This window comes from Entelurus aequoreus, linkage group LG06 (genome assembly GCF_033978785.1).
Source record: "Entelurus aequoreus isolate RoL-2023_Sb linkage group LG06, RoL_Eaeq_v1.1, whole genome shotgun sequence".
Lineage (NCBI taxonomy): Eukaryota > Metazoa > Chordata > Actinopteri > Syngnathiformes > Syngnathidae > Entelurus > Entelurus aequoreus.
Window position 1 is genome coordinate 38846275 of NC_084736.1, and position 22770 is coordinate 38869044.

The 22770-nt window shown below is 39.0% G+C and overlaps 1 protein-coding gene across 2 annotated transcripts in view; it reads right to left on the reverse strand.

Annotated features, from left to right (window-relative positions):
• Positions 1–1101: 1101 nt before the first annotated feature.
• Positions 1102–22770, reverse strand: part of si:ch73-29c22.1 (kelch-like protein 20) — a 107926-nt gene continuing 86257 nt past the window's right edge. For both annotated transcript variants that reach the window (XM_062049505.1, XM_062049506.1), the window contains exons 6-8: positions 9273–9484; positions 9106–9212; positions 1102–1581 (exon numbers count right to left, since the gene is read on the reverse strand). In XM_062049505.1, the coding sequence (XP_061905489.1) occupies positions 1524–1581; positions 9106–9212; positions 9273–9484 (377 nt within the window). In that variant the 3' untranslated portion in view covers positions 1102–1523. The remainder of the gene's footprint in view (positions 1582–9105; positions 9213–9272; positions 9485–22770) is intronic.

Here is a 22770-nt window from a genome sequence, read left to right on the forward strand (position 1 = left end):
GTGTCCCCAACGTGTCCCCATCGTGTCCCCATCGTGTCCCCAACGTGTCCCCATCGTGTCCCCATTGTGTCCCCAACGTGTCCTACTATAACCAGGTTGTCTACTTTTTACACTTGTGCGTCAGTTAGAACTATTACTAAAAACATGTTTTTTGAGTGAAACTTTTCAACAGTTTATTGCAAAGCCAAAGCCATTTATCAACAACACCCAGAAACGCATCGCTGGGCCCGAGCTCATCTAAGATGGACTGATGCAATGTGGAAAAGTGTTCTGTGGTCTGACGAGTCCACATTTCCAATTGTTTTTGGAAACTGTGTCCTCAGAACCATCCGGACTGTTCTAGGTGCAAAGTGTAAAAGCCAGCATCTGTGATGGTATGGGGGTGTATTAGTGCCCAAGACATGGGTAACTTACACATCTGTGAAGGCGCCATTAATGCTGAAAGGTTCATACAGCTTTTGGAGCAACATATGTTGCCATCCAAGCAACGTTATCATGGACGCCCCTGCTTATTTCACCAAGACAATGCCAAGCCACATGTTCCAACAGCATGGCTTCATAGTAAAAGAGTGCGGGTACTAGACTGGCCTGCCTGTAGTCCAGACCTGTCTCCCATTGAAAATGTGTGGTGCAATATGAAGGCTAAAATAGCAGAAGGGAGACTGTTGAACAACTTAAGCTGTACATCAAGCAAGAATGGGAAATTATTCCACTTCAAAAATGTGTCTCCTCAGTTCCCAAACCTTTACTGAGTGTTGTTAAAAGGAAAGGCCATGTAACACAGTGGTAAAAATGCCCCTCTGACTACTTTTTTGAAACATCCATCCCATCCATCCATTTTCTACCTGCTTATTCCCTTCTGGGTCGCGGGGGGCGCTGGAGCCTATCTCAGCTACAATCGGGCGGAAGGCGGGGTACACCCTGGACAAGTCGCCACCTCATCACAGTTTTTTGAAACATGTTGCTGCCATTAAATTCTAAGTTAATGATTATTTGCAAAAAAAAATGAAGTTTCTCAGTGTGAACATGAAATATCTTGTCTTTGCAGTCTATTCAATTGAATATAAGTTGAAAAGGATTTGCAAATCATTGTATTCTGTTTTTATTTACCATTTACACAACGTGACAACTTCACTGGTTTTGGGGTTTGTATGTATGTATGTATGTATGTATGTATATATGTATATGTATATGTACAGTATGCATGTGTGTATGTATGTATATATGTATATGTATGTACACTATGTATGTATGTATGGACCTCTAGAAGACCCTTCTTCTCTATGCAAGCAGGGGTGGTAAAAATAGCAAAAGGAAAGCTTTCAGCCTGTAATGTCTTTTAATTTAACGTGTGGAGTTATTGTGAAGCAGCAGTTTACTAATGTTGCTCATTTTTGGAGCAAACCCTTCAATTAGTGAGTCATTATGCTGCTGGGCTGAAGTGTGTCATTCACGGTGTGAGACGCAGACATCCATTAGGCCATGTTCTCTCCCTCACGTAGTTCCGGCTGCATTGTTGGTGCTCAGCAGAGCACGGCCATTCTGCCTCCTGGATGTTTGTGCTTCATGCTTCCAAAGTGTCTGCAAGGGAGCGGGGAGAGAGACGGTCAGATCCAGTATAGACAGGAGCCTGGCACGGATCACACAGTCCCTCCATGTCACATGGAAACAGCAACACCCACTTGGAAAAAAAATGCACGTAATGCATGACATTTTATACTCTATTATTATCTAATATTGCAACAAATATTTTATCACCATATATTCTAAATCTTTTTTTTTTTGTTAAAATAAAAATAAATACTGAAATGTCTGCTTGACTTACATGAAATTGTACACACAAATGACAATGACTTAAAAAACTGGTATAAAAAAAAAGTCAACTCAGTTAGAATTTGAACGTAAAAAAAAAAATTGGTATTGTTTTTCTATTGAGAGTGATACGCCGTGATAACAACAACTGTAGATTGCATGGTAAAAAAACATTTTTAAAAAAAAAATCTGTAGATTTTGCAGTAAAAACAAAACAATGGCCAGTTTATCAGAACAGTTGTCAGAATTGTAGCGTTTTTCCAATTTAGAGTGATATGCTTTAATACCACCATATTTTTATGTTCAAATTCTGGCAACGGATATGCAATTTTTTAAAAAATTTACAGTAAAAACTGTAAAAACACTGTAAAAAAAAAAAACCCTGATATTTACAGTATTTACTGGCCAGTTTTGGGGGTTTTTGTCACTGTAAAATCTACAGATTTTTTTTTTACAGTGTAGGTGATTTTTTAAATAAAAAATGTACAAGCAATTGTCAAATAATATCATGAACTTAATCCTAAATATGAATATTCATGTACTGTTATCAACAGCCCTCTGAGGGCAGCCATAAGTTCCTGCCAAAACAGACAAAAATGGTTTTACAATTCGCAAGTAAAAAAAAAAAAAAGTTCTGCAAGTAGAAAAACTTTTTGGAAGTAAAAAAACAAAACAACTTTAATAAAAAAAAAAAGATTCCCATGTAAAAAAAAGTAATTTCTACAATTAAAAAACTATTATCTGCAAGTAAACAACAAGTTGCGAACAAATATTTTTTTTCTGTAATTAAAAAAATGATTTGCAATAATAGAACCAATTTTTGCAAGTAAAAAAACGATTCCCAAAAAAAAAAAAAAAAAACTTTAATAAAAAAAAAGATTCCCAAGTAAAAAAACTATTTTCTTCAATTAAAAAAACTATTTTTCTGCAAGTAAACAACAATTTGCAAACAAAAAACAATTTTTTTTTAAATTAAAACAATTATTTGCAAGTAATACAACAAATTTTTGCAAGTAAAAAAACAAAAAACTTTCATAAAAAAAAAAAGATTTCCAAGTAAAAAACAATTTTCTTCAATACATTTTTTTTCTGCCAGTAAAACAACAATTTGAAAACAAAAAAGACAATTTTTGTTTGATTAAAAAAATTAGTTGCAAGTATTAAAACCATTTTTTGCAAGTAAAAAAACGATTCCCAAGTTAAAAACAAACAAACTTTAATTAAAAAAAAAAAAAAAGATTCCCAAGTAAAAAAACTATTTTCTTCAATTAAAAAAACTATTTTGCTGCAAGTAAACAACAATTTGCAAACAAAAAAAACTAAATGTTCTTTAATTAAAAAAATGAAAAGGGACAAGTGGTAGAAAATGGACGGATGGATGGATTTGCAAGTAATACAACAATTTTTTGCAAGTAAAAAAACGATTTCCAAGTAAAAATAACAAAAAAACTTTAATTAAAAAAAAGAAAAGATTCCCAAGTAAAAAACAATTTTCTTCAATACATTTTTTTCTGCAAGTTAAACAACAATTTGCAAACAAAAAAGACAATTTTGTTTGATTAAAAAAAATATTTGCAAGTAATAAAACCATTTTTGCAAGTAAAAAAACGATTCCCAAGTAAAAAAACAAACAACTTTAATAAAAAAAAGATTCCCAAGTAAAAAAAAACATTTTTCTTCAATCAAACAACAATTTCCAAGTAAAAAAAAAGATTCCCAAGTAAAAAAAAAACATTCAACTGTTTGTTGCAAATGAAAAGAATGATTTGCATGCGTAAAAATATTTTCGTCAATTAAAAAAACAATCCAAAAGTATAAACATTTTTTTCTTCAAGTTAAAGGCCTACTGAAACCCACTACCACGTTTGCAGCCGGCGTTGCCATCTTTTTGTTGTGTTGTGTTGTGGTGTGCTGTGTCACGCAAACCGCGCATCTCTATTAACCGTGTAGTTGCAGGTCCAGTGTTTAATAGTATTGTTGATTTTCTGTCTATCCTTCCAGTCAGGGGCTTATTTCTTTTGTTTCTATTTGCAGTTAAGCCCGATGCTATCACGTTAGCTCCGTAGCTAAAGTGTTTCACCGATGTATTGTTGTGGAGATAAAAGTCACTTTGAATGTCCATTTTGCGTTCTCGACTCTCATTTTCAAGAGGATATAGTATCCGAGGTGGTTTAAAATACAAATCCGTTATCCACAATAGAAAAAGGAGAGAGTGTGGAATCCAATGAGCCCTTTTACCTAAGTTACGGTCAGAGCGAAAAAAGATACGTCCTGCACTGCACTCTAGTCCTTCACTCTCAAGTTCCTCATCCACAAATCTTTCATCCTGGCTCAAATTAATGGGGAAATCGTCGCTTTCTCTGTCCGAATCGCTCTCGCTGCATTGAAAACAATGGGGAAATGTGAGGAGCCCTTCAACCTGCGACGTCACGCTACTTCCGGTACAGGCAAGGCTTTTTTTATCAGCGACAAAAAGTTGCGAACTTTATCGTTGATGTTCTCTACTAAATCCTTTCAGCAAAAATATGGCAATATCGCAAAATGTTTAAGTATGACACATAGAATCGATCTGCTATCCCCGTTTAAATAAAAACAATTAATTTTAGTAGGCCTTTAAAACTTTCGTATTCCACCTTTAATTAGCACTCTACCACCACAGGTGGTGCTGCTGAGTCAATTTAAGGCTGTCAGAGCTACTATTCTCTGCGCATCATTGTGCCCTCTGCCAACAATAAAGAAGAAGAAGCAGAGTGGGGAGTAAATTAATTTGCAAACAAAAACAATTTTCTTTAATAAAAAAAAATATTTGCAAGTGATAAAACCAATTTTTGCAAGTAAAACAATGATTCCCAAGTAAAACAAAACAAAACAACTTTAATTAAAAAAAAGATTCCCAAGTAAAAAAAACAACTTTCTTTAATTACATTTTTTTTCTGCAAGTAAAACAAACATTTTTAAATGAATAAAGACAATTTTGTTTAATTGAAAAAAATATTTGCAAGTAAAAAAAATAATGTCATCAAGTAAATAAAAACGATTCACAAGTATAAAAGCAATTTTCTAGATACAAAAAAACGATTTGCAGGTATAAAAACATTTTTTCTGCAAGTAAAAAAATATTTGCAAGTATAAAAACAATTTTCTGGAAATAAAAAAACTATTTGCAAGGATAAAAACAATTTTTTTCATGTAAAAAAAAAGATTCGCAAAGATAAAACATTTTCTGCAACTACAAAAGAAAACGTATAGTATAAAGTATAAAAACAACTTTCTTCAAATAAAAACACAATTTGCAAGTATAAAAACTATTTTCTCGAAATAAAAAACAATTCGCAAGTATAAAAACTATTTTATGCAAGTATAAAAACTATTTTATGCAAGTAAAAAAACGATTCACAAATAAAACAATTGTTTTTTGCAAATTTTCTTTAATGAAAAAAACTATCCGAAAGTATAAAAACTATTTTCTTCAAGTTAAAAACCTTAAGCAGTCGTATTCCAGCTTTAATTAGCAAATCTAAAACCACAGGGGGTGCTGCCGAGCCCATTTAAGGCTACTATTCTCTGCGCATGGTGCCCTCCGCCAACAATAAATAAAAAGAAGCAGGGTGGAGATTAAATTGATTTGCAAACATAAACAATTTTCTTTAATTAAAAAAATTATTTGCAAGTAAAAAAAAGATTCCCAAGTAGAAAAAAAACAACTTTCTTTAATTATTATTTTTTCTGCAAGTAAACAACAATTTGCAAACAAAGACAATTTTGTTTAATTAAAAAAATGATTTGCTAGTAATAAAAAAATGACAGCAAGTAAAAAAAAAACATTTTAAATGCAAGTACAGAAAGATTTGCAAGCATAAAAACAATTTTCTGGAAGTCAAAAAACAATTTGCAAGGATAAAAACAATTATTTTCAGGTAAAAAAACGATTCGCAAAGATAACAATTCTGCTGCAAATAAAAAAGAAAACCATTTGCAAGTATAAAAACAACTTTCTTCAAATGAAAACACAATTTGCAAGTAAAAAAAACTAATTCTTGAAATAGAAAAAACTATTCGCAAGGATACAAATGTTTTTCAAGTAAAAAAAAAAAACAATTCGCAAAGATAAAAACTATTTCATGCTAGTAAAATAGTAAAAATAAATACAATTAAATGAAAAAAATTCACAAATAAAACAATTGTTTTTTTCAAATTTAAAAACGATTTGCACGCATAAAAAATATATTTTTTCAATTAAAAAAACAACCCAAAAGTATAAAAACGATTATCTTCTAGTTAGAGTGTCCGCCCTGAGATCGGTAGGTTGGAGTTCAAATCCCAGCCGAGTCATACCAAAGACTATAAAAATGGGACCCGTTTCCCTCCCTGCTTGGCACTCAGCATCAAGGGTTGGAGTTGGGGGTTAAATCACCAAAATGATTCCCGGGCGCGGCGCCGCTGCTGCCCACTGCTCCCCAAGGGGATGGGTCAAATGCAGAGGACAAATTTCACCACATCTAGTGTGTGTGTGACAATCATTGGTACTTTAATCTTTAATTAAAACTTTAAGCAGTCATAGTCCACCTTTAATTAGCACTCTACAACCACAGGGGGTGCTGCTGAGTCCATTTAAGGCCGTCAGAGCTACTGTTCTTTGTGCATGGTGCCCTACGCCGAAAATATAGAAGAAGAAGCAGGGTGTGGAGTAAAAGGCTGGACAGAAGACAGGGGAAACAAGCTCAACCTGTAAGTTAACCATTAAGTTTCCCCTCTCTTCTGGCGGCCATTTTACTGCCTCAGTCTTCAGTGGTCCTTTCTTCAACACTTGTTTTGTTTAGTCATGTTCTGTTAGTTTTGGACTCCCTTAGTTCCTGTTTTGTCCACCCCTGGGTTTGTTTTGGTTACCATGGGTACTGATTGGGTTCACCTGCCTCTGGTTAGTGTTCGGCACGCTCACCTGCTGCCGTGCACTAATCAGAGAACTATTTATTCACGTTTTTCGCCACGTTAGTCTGGCTTCGTTGTTTTGCTGTATGCAATAGTTGGGTTATTCATATTTCCGAGTTAATGATTCCTGTGCTAAATAGTTGCCTTATCTTCCCATATGATCGGCACGCTTTCCTTTTGTTTGTTTCCTGTTTCTTTGTATGGTGTATGATTTATGACAATTAATCATGTTCCTACCTGCACGCTTTGTCCGGAGTGGTCTGTCTGCATCCTGGGAGAACAACCACCGCAGTAAGATGCGACGCCTATGTGACAGAACGAAGCCAGCTTACCGTTCCCTCGCAACGGGCTTCGAGGAGGTTGGCAAAGGTACGAGCAGGGTGCTAAGAGCGATGGAGGCGTAGACGCTCCACTATTCCCCCGTGGAACTCGAAGAGATGGTGTGGGGCGCCGGTGGTTCGCTGGTCCCCATCCACCCCCTTTGGCCCGAGGACATCGCCACACCTCAGTACCGGACGTGTCAGCGAGGCGTCAATCCCGCAAACTCCTCCTTCGGACAAAAGCAAGCCACAAGCAGCCCAGTCATCCTCGCCGCCGATGTGAGGTAATCCAATCAGTCACTTCGTCAAACATTTCACCGACTGGGCTGTGAGCCAGATGGACACCCGCGCTGATGACATAACGCCGCTGCGTAGTGATGACGTCACAGAGAAGGATTATTTTTTTTCAAATTCATTCGGTCTCCCTCCCGCTAAGGACATTCGTGCAACCATAGCGGAATATCAAAATATTTTTTTACAGACTCGCTCACCAGGTCAGTCCCTATCCTCCAGGACTCAAGCTCCACCCTCAATGACTCTGACTCCGCCCCCAGTGACTCTGGCTCCGCCCCCAATTACTCTTGTTGCACCCTTTAAGACTGTTCCTGACAATTAGTGTAGCGTCTGGCATCCGCTTCCTGAGGTGGGGTGGCAGAGCTGCGCCCAGCCAGGCTGCTACCTCCTGCCCGACCACCACCACCTGTTCTTTGGCATGCCAAGCCAGAACCTCCAGCCAGGCCACCTCCGCCAAGGTCACGGCTAACCTCAGCCCAGGTGGGCTTGAAGACGCTATCCTCTCCGCCTCCTGTCCCTGCTCCAAGGCTAGCACCCGATCCTGCTCCAAGGCTATCACCCGATCCTGCTCCAAGGCTAGCACCCATTCTTTCTCCATGGCTAGCACCTGCTCCACGGATAGCACCTGCCCCACGGCTAGCACCTGCTCCATGGCTAGCACCGGTTCCAGCTCCACGGCTAGCACCTGCTCCTGCTCCACGGCTAGCTCCTAATTCACAGCTAGTACTGGCTCCTGCTCTACAGCTAGCACCGGCTCCTGCTCCACGACTAGCACCGGCTCCTACTCCACGGCTAGCACCGGTTCCTGCACCACGGCTAGCACCGGTTCCTGCTCCATGGCTACTTCCGGTTCCTGCTCCACGGCTGCTTCCGGTTCCTGCTCCACGGCTGCTTCCAGTTCCTGCTCCACAGCTTCTTCCAGCACCACGGCAGCCTCCTTCGCCTGCTACTCATGCTCCACGACTTGGGTGTAGAACTCAAAGGCTGCTGAGGTTCTGGCGTCACTCGCGTCCACCTTCTCAATGGCCATGGACGTGGCCATTCCGTGGTCGTCCACCTCGCCTGCTGTAGCGGCGTTCTACTCGCCGCCGCCACTTGACTTGTCCTCGGTGGATTCGGGGACACTTGTCCTGGCGACCCACCACCAACTCCTCCCTCCGCCCTCCCGTGACTCTTGAACTTGGTGTTTTTTGTGGTATTCTGGGGACATCTGGAATCTGTCCTTAAGGGGGGATTGTAATGATCCGTGGCCAGGATCATGTTTTGTTTAGTCATGTTCTGTTAGTTTTGGACTTCCTTAGTTCCTGTTTTGTGCACCTCTGGGTTTGCTTTGGTTACCTTGGGTACTGATTGGGTTCACCTGCCTCTGGTTTGTGTTCGGCACGCTCACCTGCTGCCAAGCACTAATCAGAGAGCTATTTATTCACGTTTCTCGCCACGCTCAGTCTGGCTTCGTTGTTTGCTGAATGTTTACGTTGGGTTATTCTTATTTCCTAGTTAGTGATTCCTGTGCTAAGTAGTTGCCTTAGCTTCCCGTGCGTTCGGCTCGCTTTCCTTTTGTTTGTTTCCTGTTTCTTTGTATGGTGTATGATTTATGACAATAAATCATGTTCCTACCTGCACGCTTCGTCCGGAGTGGTCTGTCTGCATCCCGGGAGAACAACCCCCGCAGTAAGATGCGACCCCCACGTGACACTATTGGCTTTGTTTTTCAGGAATATAAACTAGCTAGCATAGATTCTTCTCTTACCTCCATGTGCTGCTCTCATGATTGTAAATTTCGATTGTTTTTAAATCGGTCACACCATCGGAGCCCCCGGCGGCCAGCAGAGCTCCGTCATAGACCACCAGGGACGCCTGGAACACAAGCAGAGTGTAACTAAATGTCACATCCTGGCCTGCATGTACGCTACTCACGTTGTCCCTCTTGCTCCGCAGGCGCTTGACGGGAGTCCACCTGATGGTGTCCGGGTTGAAGCGCTCCACCGTGCACAGGTTCAAACCCAGGTCGTCTCTGCCCCCGCCCACGTAGATGTGTCCCAGGTACACGGCGCAGCCCGCATTCTCTCTGGGAGTGGACATGTGGCCACATATGGACCAGCTGCCATCTTCAGGGTTGTATTTCTCCACTGCGGAACGTTCATTTACATTTACTATGTCACATGTCACTCAAACACCAATCTTCATCTTTCAATTCTGACCTACATTTAACACTTTCTTGTGAACTGTTTTTTATTAAGAGCCACATGGCTGCCCTCCGAGGGGAAAACTGAATTAATACATGAATATACTGTACATATAATTCTATTAAGTCTGTCTCAATACCAATATTTTGGTACCAGTACCAGCATGTATTTCGATACTTTCCTAAATAAAGGGGACCACAAAAAATGTCATTATTGTCTTTATTTTAACAAAAAATGTTAGGGTACATGAAACATATGTTTATTATTGTAATTTAGTCCTTAAATAAAATAGTGAACATACTAGACAACTTGTCTTTTAGTAGTAAGTAAACAAAGAAAGACTCCTAATTAGTCTGCTGACGTATGCAGTAACATATTGTGTCATTTATCTACCTATTATTTTGTCTACATTATGAGGGACAAACTGTAAAAAATCTGCTTATTTTCGGTTTCAACATGTTCTATCTACACTTCTGTTAAAATGTAATAATCACTTATTCTTCTGTTAAATGATACTTTACATTAGTTTTGGATGATACCACACATTTAGGTATCAATCCGATACCAAGTAGTTACAGGATCATACATTGGTCATATTCAAAGTCCTCATGTGTGCAGGGACATATTTCCTGACTTTATAAACATAATATAAATAAAAAAACGAAAAAAGATTTTGTGATGCTAAAAAATATTGATGTAATCATAGTAGTATCGACTAGATACGCTCTTGTACTTGGTATCATTACAGTGGCATTTGTTTACATTCAGGAGTGCTAGCTTTTGTTAGCGGTGACGCCGGTGTATAGTGAAGCATGTTTAGCTATTCCTCATCCTCCAGTGATAATGGTACATGGAAGAAACTTACTTTTTTTGTCGCCATGGATGCAAGGATTAGTGATTTAGAAGTAGCTAAAACACTGCGGATGGATGTTAGCTGCTAGCTAGCTAGCCATGTCTTAAAGCACCTCTTCCTGAGGGTGTTTCAGTGTTAGAACTTCACCTTTATCATTACTTTTTACAAAAAATGCGTCCATTCTGCCTTTTTTGTCTGTAAGTACTCTGTGTGTGTGTGCTGCCGAACATGCTCCTCTGCTTGTAAAACCAGCAATGTCACCACGCGCCGTCATGCCCGTTAAAAAAATATGGGGAAGCGGTACTTTTCAAACAGAATATACTACCGTTTTTGATTCATTAGTACCGCGATACTATACCAGTACTGGTATACCGTACAACGCTAATTTCTACTAAGGCTGCCAAAATTAACAAGTTAACTCATGTGATTCATCACCAAAAATTGTGACCACACTTAGATTAATCATGCAAGTTATCATGATGGTCACATGACTGCATGCGTCAGTACAAAAAGCAGTGTTAATACTAAAAAAAGGAATAAATTATATGATAATGTATTTTTTCCAAAACTGTTATGAAAATAAAATACATGCATTCAAGTCAAATGTTTAAAAGAAAATACAATAACATTGCAATTGTGTACACATATTGGGGTTTTCTTAAGCAAATTTCAGTCACGCACGCCAGTAATTTAAACAAATAATCATTTGACAGCCTTAAATTTGACCAATTGCTGATGCATTTTTAATAATTTTAATTAGTTATTAGTTAAAATATACATTAATGATTTATCATTATACTTGTCCAGGGTGTACCCTGCCTTTAGCCCGATTGTAGCTGAGATAGGCTCCAGCGCCCCCCGCGACCCCATGTGTGGGCTCTGTGCCGAGGATGTCGTTGTGGCTTGTGCAGCCCTTTGAGACTTTTGTGATTTAGGGCTATATAAATAAACATTGATTGATTGATTTAAGCGGTAGAAAATGGATGGATTTATTATTATTTAAAAATGATTATTATTTTTTATATTTGTTTTATTTTTTTCCACATACTCTAAAATAATCTGTAAATTTTATAGAAAAAAACAGCAGCTCAGTTGCCAGAATTTTACCATAAAAATTTATGCTGGTTTTTACAGCACATCACTGTAAATATTCTCAAGCACATTTTATTTATGCAAGCGTGCAATCACATGTGATTAATCTGATTAAAAAAAAATATTCATTTGACAGCTCTAGCTTTTACACAATTGTCGATGCATTTTTACTCATTTTAATCGATTATTAGTTAATTAATTATAATTATTTATGATTATTTAACATAATTTTTAAAATATTAGTTAAATTTTTTCACATGCCATAAAATAATCTGAAGATTTTACAGTAAAAAAAACCTGCCAGTTTAGTTGCCAGATTTTTACCGCAAAATGTATGCTTTTTTTTTGAGAGCATATTATTGTAAATAAATATAAACTGTAAAACGTTTTAAAATGAATAGCACCTTTATATTTCTAGGAGCTGAAAGTGCTACAAAGAGGAGAAGAAACAAGCAAAAGACAATTAAAATGTCATAAAATATGGTTGTTTTTATGGTGTACAATTTGATGGATAACTCGCTTTAAATCATAAGTCAAGCTGTTCTTTTAAGTATATATTCTTATTTTAACGGGAAAAAGTTGGAAATGTACGATCACAGAATATTTGTTGCATTATCAGATAATATTCCAGTTTAAAAGATCAACAATTACATGCAGTACATGTATTTATTTCTGTCCAGATGAAGAACTAATACATTTAGAATGAGAAGATAAATGCGTTATGAACGCATATTATTTACAGGCTTTCGAAGGCCCTATAAAATAATGTGGCGGACCAGATTGGGCGCCCGGGCCTCCAGTTTGACACCTGTGGTCTAGATCATATGTATCTTAGATATACAAACCCCAAAAGCAGTGAAGTTGGCACGTTGTGTAAATGGTAAATAAAAAGAGAATACAATGATTTGCACATCCTTTTCAACTTATATTCAATTGAATAGACTGCAAAGACAAGATATTTCATGTTCACACTGAGAAACTTTGTTATTTTTTGTAAATCATTATTAACTTAGAATTTAATGGCAGCAGCACATTGCAAAAAAGTTGTCACAGGGGCATTTTTACCACTGCTTTATATGGCCTTTCCTTTTAACAACACTCAGTAAAGGTTTGGGAACTGAGGAGACACATTTTTGAAGTGGAATTCTTTCCCATTCTTGCTTGATGTACAGCTTAAGTTGTTCAACAGTCTCACTTCTGCTATTTTAGGCTTCACATTGCACCACACATTTTCAATGGGAGACAGGTCTGGACTACAGGCAGGCCAGTCTAGTACCCGCACTCTTTTACTATGAAACCACGCTGTTGTAACACGTGGCTTGGCATTGTCTTGCTGAAATAAGCAGGGGCGTCCATAATAACAACAACATATGTCGCTCCAAAACCTGTATGTACCTTTCAGCATTAATAGTGCCTTCACAGATGTGTAAGTTACCCATGCCTTGGGCACTAATACACCCCCATACCATCACAGATGCTGGCTTTTACACTTTGCACCGAGAACAGTCCGGATGGTTCTTTTCCTCTTTGTGCCGGAGGACACGACGTCCACAGTTTCCAAAAACAATTTGAAATGTGGACTCGTCAGACCACAGAACACTTTTACACTTAGCATCAGTCCATCTTAGATGAGCTTGGGCCCAGCGAAGCCTGCGGCGTTTTTGGGTGTTGTTGATAAATGTATTTTGCTTTGCATAGTAGAGTTTTAACTTGCACTTACAGATGTAGCGACCAACTGTAGTTACTGACAGTGGTTTTCTGAAGTGTTCCTGAGCGCATGTGGTGATATCCTTTACACACTGATGTCGCTTTTTGATGCAGTACCGCCTGAGGGATCTAAGGTCACGGGCATTCAATGTTACGTGCAGTGATTTCTCCAGATTCTCTGAACCTTTTCATGATATTACAGACCGTAGATGGTGAAATCCCTAAATTCAAATTGCAACAGCTGGTTGAGAAATGTTGTTTTTAAACTGTTCAACAATTTGCTCATGCATTTGTTGACAAAGTGTTGACCCTCGCCCCATCCTTATTTGTGAATGACTGAGCATTTCATGGAAGCTGCTTTTATACCCAATCATGGCACCCACCTGTTTCCAATTAGCCTGTGCACCTGTGGGATGTTCCAAATAAGTGTTTGATGAGCATTCCTCAACTTTCTCAGTCTTGTGCCAGCTTTTTTGAAACATGTTGCAGGCATCAAATTCCAAATGAGCTAATATTTGCAGAAAATAACAAAGTTTCTCAGTGTGAACATTAAATATCTTGTCTTTGCAGTCTATTCAATTGAATATAAGTTAAAAAGGATTTGCAAATCATTGCATCTGCCTCACAATACGAAGGTCCTGAGTAGTCCTGAGTTCAATCCCGACCTCGGGATCCTTCTGTGTGGAGTTTGCATGTTCTCCCCGTGACTGCGTGTGTTCCCTCCGGGTACTCCTGCTTCCTCCCACCTCCAAAGACATGCACCTGGGGATAGGTTGATTGGCAACACTAAAAATTGGCCTTGTGTGTGAATGTGAGTGTGAATGTTGTCTGTCTATCTGTGTTGGCCCTGTGATGAGGTGGCGACTTGTCCAGGGTGTACCCCGCCTTCCGCCCGATTGTAGCTGAGATAGGCTCCAGCGACCACCCGCGACCCCAAAAGAGACAGGTGGTAGAAAATGGATGGATGGATGGATGTATTCTCTTTTTATTTACCATTTACACAACGTGACAACTTCACTGCTTTTGGGTTTTATACTTTGGTGGAAACTTTGCTATACATTCTCATTGATAGCCTGCTTTCCAAATATGTCTGCAAGTAGTTTGTTTGTGGCGGCGTTCACGGGTCATATTGTGATTTTTTCCCTCACATAAAACACTTCCTTGTGGTCTACATGACATGTAATGGTGGTTCTTTGGTCAAAACAGACCTTCTTCAAGCTGCTTTCTGACCGTTTTGTGGGCGGTCTTATTTATGTTCCTCCACTTCGACCGTGTTATATTGGAAATTTTCTAATAAAGTAGACAAACAAAATTGTCTTTTTTTAGATTTATTTGAAAAGCTTGAGCATTTCAAAAGGCACAGGTCAAAATTCGTAGCAAGTATTTGAGGAATGCGCGAAAGGAAGAGATCTTTTCTTTATACACTGAATATGAGGTGGGAGGGAGGGAGTAGGATCAGTTTGGAGGGAGAGAGAGCTTTTCTTTATACACTGAATACAATGTGGGAGAGAGGGAGTAGGCTCAGTTTGGAGGGGGGAGAGAGCTTTTCTTTATACACTGAATACAAGGTGGGAGGGAGGGAGTAGGCTCAGTTTGGAGGGGGTTGAGAGATTTTGTTTATACACTGAATACAAGGTGGGAGGGAGAGAGTGGGCTCAGTTTGGAGGGGGAGAGAGCATATGAGGCAACTCAGTGGAAAATGCCCACACTGGGAACAATGGTGCATTTTTAAATGAGTAACGAGAAGGGAGAAAAGATACTTTCAATGCGGACGAGGTCACACACTGGCCAGAAAGCATTGCAATTTACACCAGGGTACATAAATGTTTTCCAACACAATGTCTTCTCCCTGCCATCTTTTTTCTAGTTTTTAGCGCTTCCATATTGAAATTACTGACAGACATAAGTTAGCTCAGTGTAAAGCCGCTGCTACTCCACATGGAGAGGAGCCAGGTGAGGTGGTTCGGGGATCTGGTCAGGATGCCACCTGAACGCCTCCCTAGGGAGGGGTTTCGGGCACGTCCGACCAATAGGAGGCCACGGGGAAGACCCAGGACACAGTGGGAAGACTTTGTCTCCCAGCTGGCCTGGGAACGCCTCGGGATCCCCCTGGAAGAGCTGGACGAAGTGGCTGGGGAGAGGTAAGTCTGGGCTTCTCTGCTTAGCTTGCTGCCCCAGCGACCTGACCTCGGACAAGCGGAGGAAAATGGATGGATGGATGGATGATTTTTTTTTTTTTAATAAATCAGATTTGGGCCACTTTGGCCTGCAGTGTAAATGTAGTCTCACAGCTTCTATAAAGGAGCTGTTCCTCAGACTGGTGGTCCTACTGCCTAATTGGAGGGGATCAAAGAGAGAGACCGGTTTCTTTCACCACCCTCTGCAGTGCCTTCCTCTCTTCAGCGGTGCAGCTGCTGTTCCACACTCTTGTTCATGCTGTGCCATACCCTTGTTTATGCTGCTGCTCTCTGTCCAAGCTCCTAAGGATGGTGCTCCCTCATCCAGCAGGCCGCAGCTTCCTAAGGAAGTAGAGACGCAGCGGTGCCGTCGTTCTGTCAGAGTTCAGCAGCTTATCTAAATGTGTACTGGCCCATGATGACAAAACAAGTCCGGGGACCAGAAGGGATGACAACAGTCCCAGTACAAAGAGGCACAGAGCAGGTACTAGTCTACAGGAGAAGAGTAATGGACCACTGTGAAAACTTACTAACAACACAGCAGTTAGAGGTATCAAAACATGTAACATCCAACATTGTAACATTTATCAGTCAGAAAAGAGGACATTCGTCTAAGGTCCCCCTTTTAAAGACTGTATTCCTAAACAGTAGACCCTGACCAGAAATAGTTTGTGGGAATTATACGGGCCTGTACTTCTCAGAAACAGAAATAGTCCAAACGGTTGGCAGCACAACATAACTCTTGTTTATCTTTGCTAAATTCCGGGGTGGTTTTGTGTGTGTCCATGTCAACATATTGTCAGAGTGTGCAGACTTCCTGTACAGTTCTCCATACTGTACTGGACTACAGCTAAAACAGTTTGATGTTTCGGTTTGAATTACACTAAGGTGTTGGAATTTCCTCGAAAGAAGAAAGATGTTTAAAAGAACTTGACTCTGAGGGGGCGAGTCTTCAGACTAGATCTGATCAATGTAAATCCAAGACTACATGTGACCAATTTAAGTCTAAAACTAAATCTGACCAATCTAAGTCTAAGACTAAATCTGACCAATGTAAGTCTAAGACTAGATCTTACCAATGTAAGTCTTAAGACTATATGTGACCAATGTAGGTCTATGACAACATATGACTGATGTAAGTCTAAGACTAGATCTGACCAATATACTGTAAGTCTAAGACTAAATGTGACCAATCTAAGTCTAAAACCAGATCTGACCAATCTAAGTCTAAGACTAAATCTGACCAATCCAAGTCTAAGACTAGATGTAACCAAACTAAGTCTAAAACTAGATCTGACCAATCTAAGTCTAAGACTACATGTGACCAATCTAAGTCTAATGACTAGATCCGCCAAATCTAAGTCTAAGATTAGATGTGACCAATCTAAGTCTATGACTTGAGCTGACAAATGTAAGTCTATTATTAGATTTGACCAGTGCAGGTCCATGACTAGATCTGACCAGTCCAGGTCTATGATCATGTGAGATGAGAGATCAAACGTCTTCTAAGACAAACTTAAAAGTCCAGTTGCCATTGATTGAATGCCCAAAGAATGTACTTAATGGTACTCAATAGTACTGTATGTACTCAAAGGTACTCAATAGTATTGAATGTACTTAATGGTACTCACTAGTACTGAATGTACTCAATGGTACTCACTAGTACTGAATGTACTCAATGGTACTCCATGGTACTGAATGTACTCAATGGTACTCAATAGTACTGAATGTACTCAATGGTACTCAATAGGACTGAAAGTACTCATATGTCATGGACATCATATGTTGATACTTGACCCATGTAACCTGTTAGCATGCTAATATTAGCATGCTAGCTTTTTTAACACATTTTACAAGTATACACCCTCAGAATCGTATGTTTTGTAACATAACGCTATTTGGCCATTGTACTAATTGTTCGCGTTTCACTTTGGCTTTTCACCATTTTCTACCCAAATTTAATGTTGTAGTTATCAAACTATTGTTATTATGGGCCTGCTGCAATGGCCCATATAATTATTGCTCATACTTCAACTTTTAATATTATTATAGTTCTGCACGTTTCTCTTACGCGTAATACGTGACGAACCGGCCAACGAACCCCCACATATGATATATATATATATTATTCAGAAAGGTCTCGTTCGTGCCGACGGTGATACTTTAAGGCTTTAAGTTGGCAGTGTTGGGACTAACGCGTTACAAAGTAATGTATAGACAATAAAGTTCACAAACATAAAGAGGGATCCTAGTGGGCCAGGCCAATCTTTCCTTATCTCTAAACTAAAACTGGGGAAATGCGTGGAGTGTTCTGGGCTCTTCAGACATGATTTTATTTCAGAATTCCTTGAGATAAAAAACGCCTGGTTAAGCTTTGTGTATGTAAAGTAAAGTTAAAGTATTTCCTTGGTTTACAGCTATGTTGCTTTTATGCTGTTTGTTACCATACTTGCCAACCCTCCCGTTTTTAGCGGGAGAATCCCGATATTCAGCGCCTCTCCCGACAACCTCCCGACAGAGATTTTCTCCCGACAAACTCCCGGTATTCAGCCGGAGCTGGAGGCCACACTCCCAAAAAAAAAAGTCTGCCGCAGCTGCGATTGGACCTGACCAGCCTCCGGGTACAAGTACTGGAGTACCAATTGCTTGCCAGGGAAGATCTTCCTCAGGAAGCAAGGATTGACCGGTTTTGGGCCATGCTAGGGAGAGATGGAAGATTCCACACTCTCGTGCATTTGATGAAAGCACTTTTGTGCGTGCCACACAGCAATGCATCATCAGAGAGGGTGTTCAGCATGGTTAGAAAAATAGTGACAGAGAATAGAAAGAGGATGGACAATTCAACCCTTAACAAAGCATTGTACTTTCAAGTACAACAATGAGTAGATGAGTGTTGTGTGTGTGTGTGTATATGTGTAAATAAATGAACACTAAAATTCAAGTATTTCTTTTATTTATATATATAATAAAATAAATATACATATATATATATATATATAGCTAGAATTCACTGAAAGTCAAGTATTTATATATATATATATATATATATATATATATGAAATACTTGAGTTGGTGAATTCTAGCTGTAAATATACTCTCCTCTTAACCACGGCCATAACCACGCCCCCAGCCACGCCCCCCACACCTGACCAAGCCCCCCTCCCCACCCCACCTCCCGATATTGGAGGTCTCAAGGTTGGCAAGTATGTTTGTTACTTATGTATGTTATGTTGCAGCTATTTAAAATAGTTTTGTCAATTTGTTCTGGCCTGAAGTAATTTGGCCCTTTGAAACATATCTTTGTCTTTGTGTGTTGTATGTAGACCACATTGCTTAGCAGAGTTCAGTGATGCAAATGCATGTCAAGTTGATCAACAGATTGTATTATTCTGCAGTGCAATAACAGTACTGAAATGAAGGCTAAAAGGGCATTAATGGGAGCTTTTGAAAAAAGAAGAAGAAAAAAAAAAGTAACTAGTTACTTTTCACAGTAACACATTACTTTTTGGTGTAAGTAACTGAGTTAGTAACTGAGTTACTTTTGAAATAAAGTAACTAGTAACTGTAACTAGTTACAGGTTTTCAGTAACTAACCCAACACTGTAAGTTGGGAACATTTCGTGTTATCATGGCGACGCTATTTGGAAAACTAATCGCTATGGGCCCATTGAATGGGTATGCAACCTTGTAGCTGAGCCATGCTTTCACGTAGCTCGGTGCTTAATGTCTCACTTTGTACACACACTTGACTACTTTAATCCTGGCTAAAAAGCTTTTACGTCCAATGTTTGGTTTTGGATGGATGGCCATCGGAAGGAGGCGAGCGCCATCGGGGTTTTCCCATTAAAGCAGATGGCTTGCACTCTAATTACAAACGTAGAATCCCAGAAAATATGCTTTTTTCGGTGATCAACCTGTCTTCACGGCCACATCTTTTATGCCACTGTCATGTGTTTCGGTGAAAACGTTGACACACATGTCCTCTCTCAGAAACTGTCCCTTTTATGGCGCTCATGTGTCCCATTTGGCCTTTGGTGGCCCTCAAAGCCAAGAAAGTCAGCTAAATCTCTCATTGACTCCAATGTTAGAGGTCGGTGCTAAGAAACACAAAATTTCCCATTTTCCTACTCGCTTTAACTTGGCCAATTTTCCATTTATTGGAAATCTGAGAACACCAAAACGTTCCTCAAAGCCTTGAGGCGCTCACGATTTTTACGAAAAGTCGATATCTCGAAGCGTTTGCCCACAATCAGACATTGTTCGGCATGAAGTTTTTCAACAAATCCTACATAAACTGCTGTCATTGTGTAAAAGTGGCAGGTTCATCTAATTACATGAAGTCCTTTAAAGTCACGTGACAGCCCCTCCCCTCAGGTATCTGAGTCTGGTGTTTGTACAGGGCCGTAACTATGGCGTCACATTAGTACCAAAAATCCAAGCGCGTAAAAACTGTTATCGCGCGCTGATTCTCCACTTCGTGCGACACCCTTTGTGCGCGCGTGGTGCCTTTGTGCGCGCGCGCTGTCTCGGTCTGTGCGCTGTCATGTTTCATTTTGGTACTTTGGGGGCGGGCATGCTTAGACCGCCCCTTCTTTCTGATTGGCTTTGAAAAAAAAAAGAAAAAAAAAAAGAAAAATACAACTTGAAGTAGGTTGTAAAAAAAAGGCAGATGAAGTGAAACTATAGCAATGCTTTTCTTTACACTCTCTCATGCACACAGATACTCATGTTATGAGAAGTATATTGTTTCAAAAATATTAACATTAATTGTTGATATTTTAAACATCTTTCAGATTACATTGCTCGAATTCAAAAACCACTTTACTACACAAATATTAGGCCCAATGTGCAGGATTATTCTATTAGTATTAGTTATTTTTATGTTTTATCATATCTTAGCTTATTTTTATGTTTTATCATATCTTAGCCTATTTTTATATGGTCTTATTATATTTATATTTCAGTTTTTATTGTATTTTATTTTATTTTATAGTTTTTCATATTGTAGTTTATTTTTATGTTTGATTATATCTTATCTCATTTCATATTATTTTTAGACTTTTACCTGATGTGTATTTTAATTATTTTTAATCCATTTATTTGATCATCTAGTGTTTCCTCAAAGAGCCCTCTGGATCTCCACGTCCAGAGGGTTCCTGTGATTGGCTATTGTCATTGTGTTGTTATTATTATTGTTGTTGTTGTTTGTTTATTTTTATGTACATGTTTGACTGTCTTCATGGGGTGTGGGTGTTATTTCTCATTTTGTTTTTAACTATGTAAAGCACTTTGAGCTGCATTTTAAATATATGAAAAGTGCTTTATAAATAAAAATGTATTATTATTTTTTTTAGTAATAGTACCCTTACAATCACTCCAAAGCAGTTCAATAACTTACCTCTTTTTCAGCCAACATTTTTTTATCCACTTCTTCCTCCGTAAATCTTGATACATATTGACGATGACCCGCCCTGCTATACTTCTGATTGCTCAAAGCCAATCAGAGAGAAGGGGCGGTCTAAGCATGCCCGCCCCCAAAGTACCAAAATGAAACATGACAGCGCACAGACCGAGACAGCGCGCGCGCAGAAAGGCACCGCGCGCGCGCAAAACGAGACAGCGCGCGCGCAGAAAGGCACCGCGCGCGCGCAAAAGGGTGTCGCGCGCGCGCAGAAAGGCACCGCGCCCGCGCAAAAGGGTGTCGCGCGCGCGCACGAAGTGGAGATTCAGCGCGCGATAACAGTTTTTACGCGCTTGGATTTTTGGTACTAATGTGACGCCATACGTAACTAACAGTTCAATGGGCACACGACATAGACAGAAAGCAGGGCCCCGCAGTACAAAATCATGTTTTTTTCTATCAGTTAGCATACTTGTGAGAACGTTAGCATGCTCAAATTTTTTTGCTAGTGTCTCTTATAATAGCATACTATTTTTTTATGCTAGCTTTTTTGCTACTTTCTATGTCTACACCAACAAATACTGCATTTTGGTATTTCTTCTTACCCAGTCATGAGCTAGCTTCTTAACGTTAGCATGCTAGTATGCTAATATTAGCATGACAACTTTTCCAGCTAGTATTACACTTAAAAAAAAAAAAAAAGTTAGCACTTTATTGTAAGCGTGCTAGCAAGCTAACGTTAGCACGCTAACAGTTAACAAGTATCACATACCAAGTTATATGACTAAAGGGTAAATGTTTATAAAATTAGCTCAAAAAGCTAGCATATTAATGTTAGCATGCTAACAGTTAGCATGTTTCACATACCAAGTTATATTCCTATAAGGTGTATGGCTGCAGAATTAGACAAAAAAGTGTACAATGTGCAAAAAAAGTTAGCACTTTGATGTTAGCGGGCTAGCATGTTCACATTAGCCTGCTAACAGTAAAGTGCTAGCTTTTTGAGCTAATTTTGCAACCGTTTACCCTAGAGTCATATAACTTGGTATGTGACACTTGTTAACTGTTAGCATGCTAGCATACGTACATTAACATGCTAACTTTTTAGCTAACTTTACGTTTTTTCCTCTAATTAGACAGCCAAACACCTTACAGTCATATAACTGGGTATGTGACACTTGTTAACTGTTAGCATGCTACTGTTAGCATGCTACCATGCTAACATTAAAGTGCTAACTTTTTTTGCACATTTTACACTTTGTCTAATTCTGCAGCCATACACCTTAAATGAATATAACTTGGTATGTGAAACATGCTAACTGTTAGCATGCTAACATTAAAATGCTATCTTTTTGAGCTAATTTTACAAACATTTACCCCATAGTCATATAACTTGGTATGTGACACTTGTTAACTGTTCGCGTGCTAATGTTAGCATGCTAGCATTCGTACATTAAAGTGCTAACTTTTTTAGGGGACAAATTTTACACTTTTTACTGTAATTCCGTATTGTAATTCCTCAGGAATACACCTAACAGTCATATAAGTTGGTATGTGAAACATGTTACCTGCTAGCATGCTAACATTTACATGCTAACTTTTTCAGCTAATTGTACACTTTTTTCTCTAATTAGACAGCCATACACCTTACAGTCACATAACCTGGTACGTGACACTTGTCAACTGTTAGCATGCTACCATTAGCATTCTAGCCCGCTCACATTAAAGTCCTAACTTTTTTTTGCATATTTTACACTTTTTTGTCTAATTCTGCAGCCATACACCTTATAGGAATATAACTTGGTATATGAAACATGCTAACTGTTAGCATGCTAATATTAATATGCTAGCTTTTTGAGCTAATTTTATACAAATATTTACCCTATAGTCATGTAACTTGGTATGTGACACTTGATAACTGTTATCATGCTAACGTTAGCATGCTAGCACGCCTACATTAAAGTGCTAACTTTTTGGGGGGGAAAATTTTACACTTCTT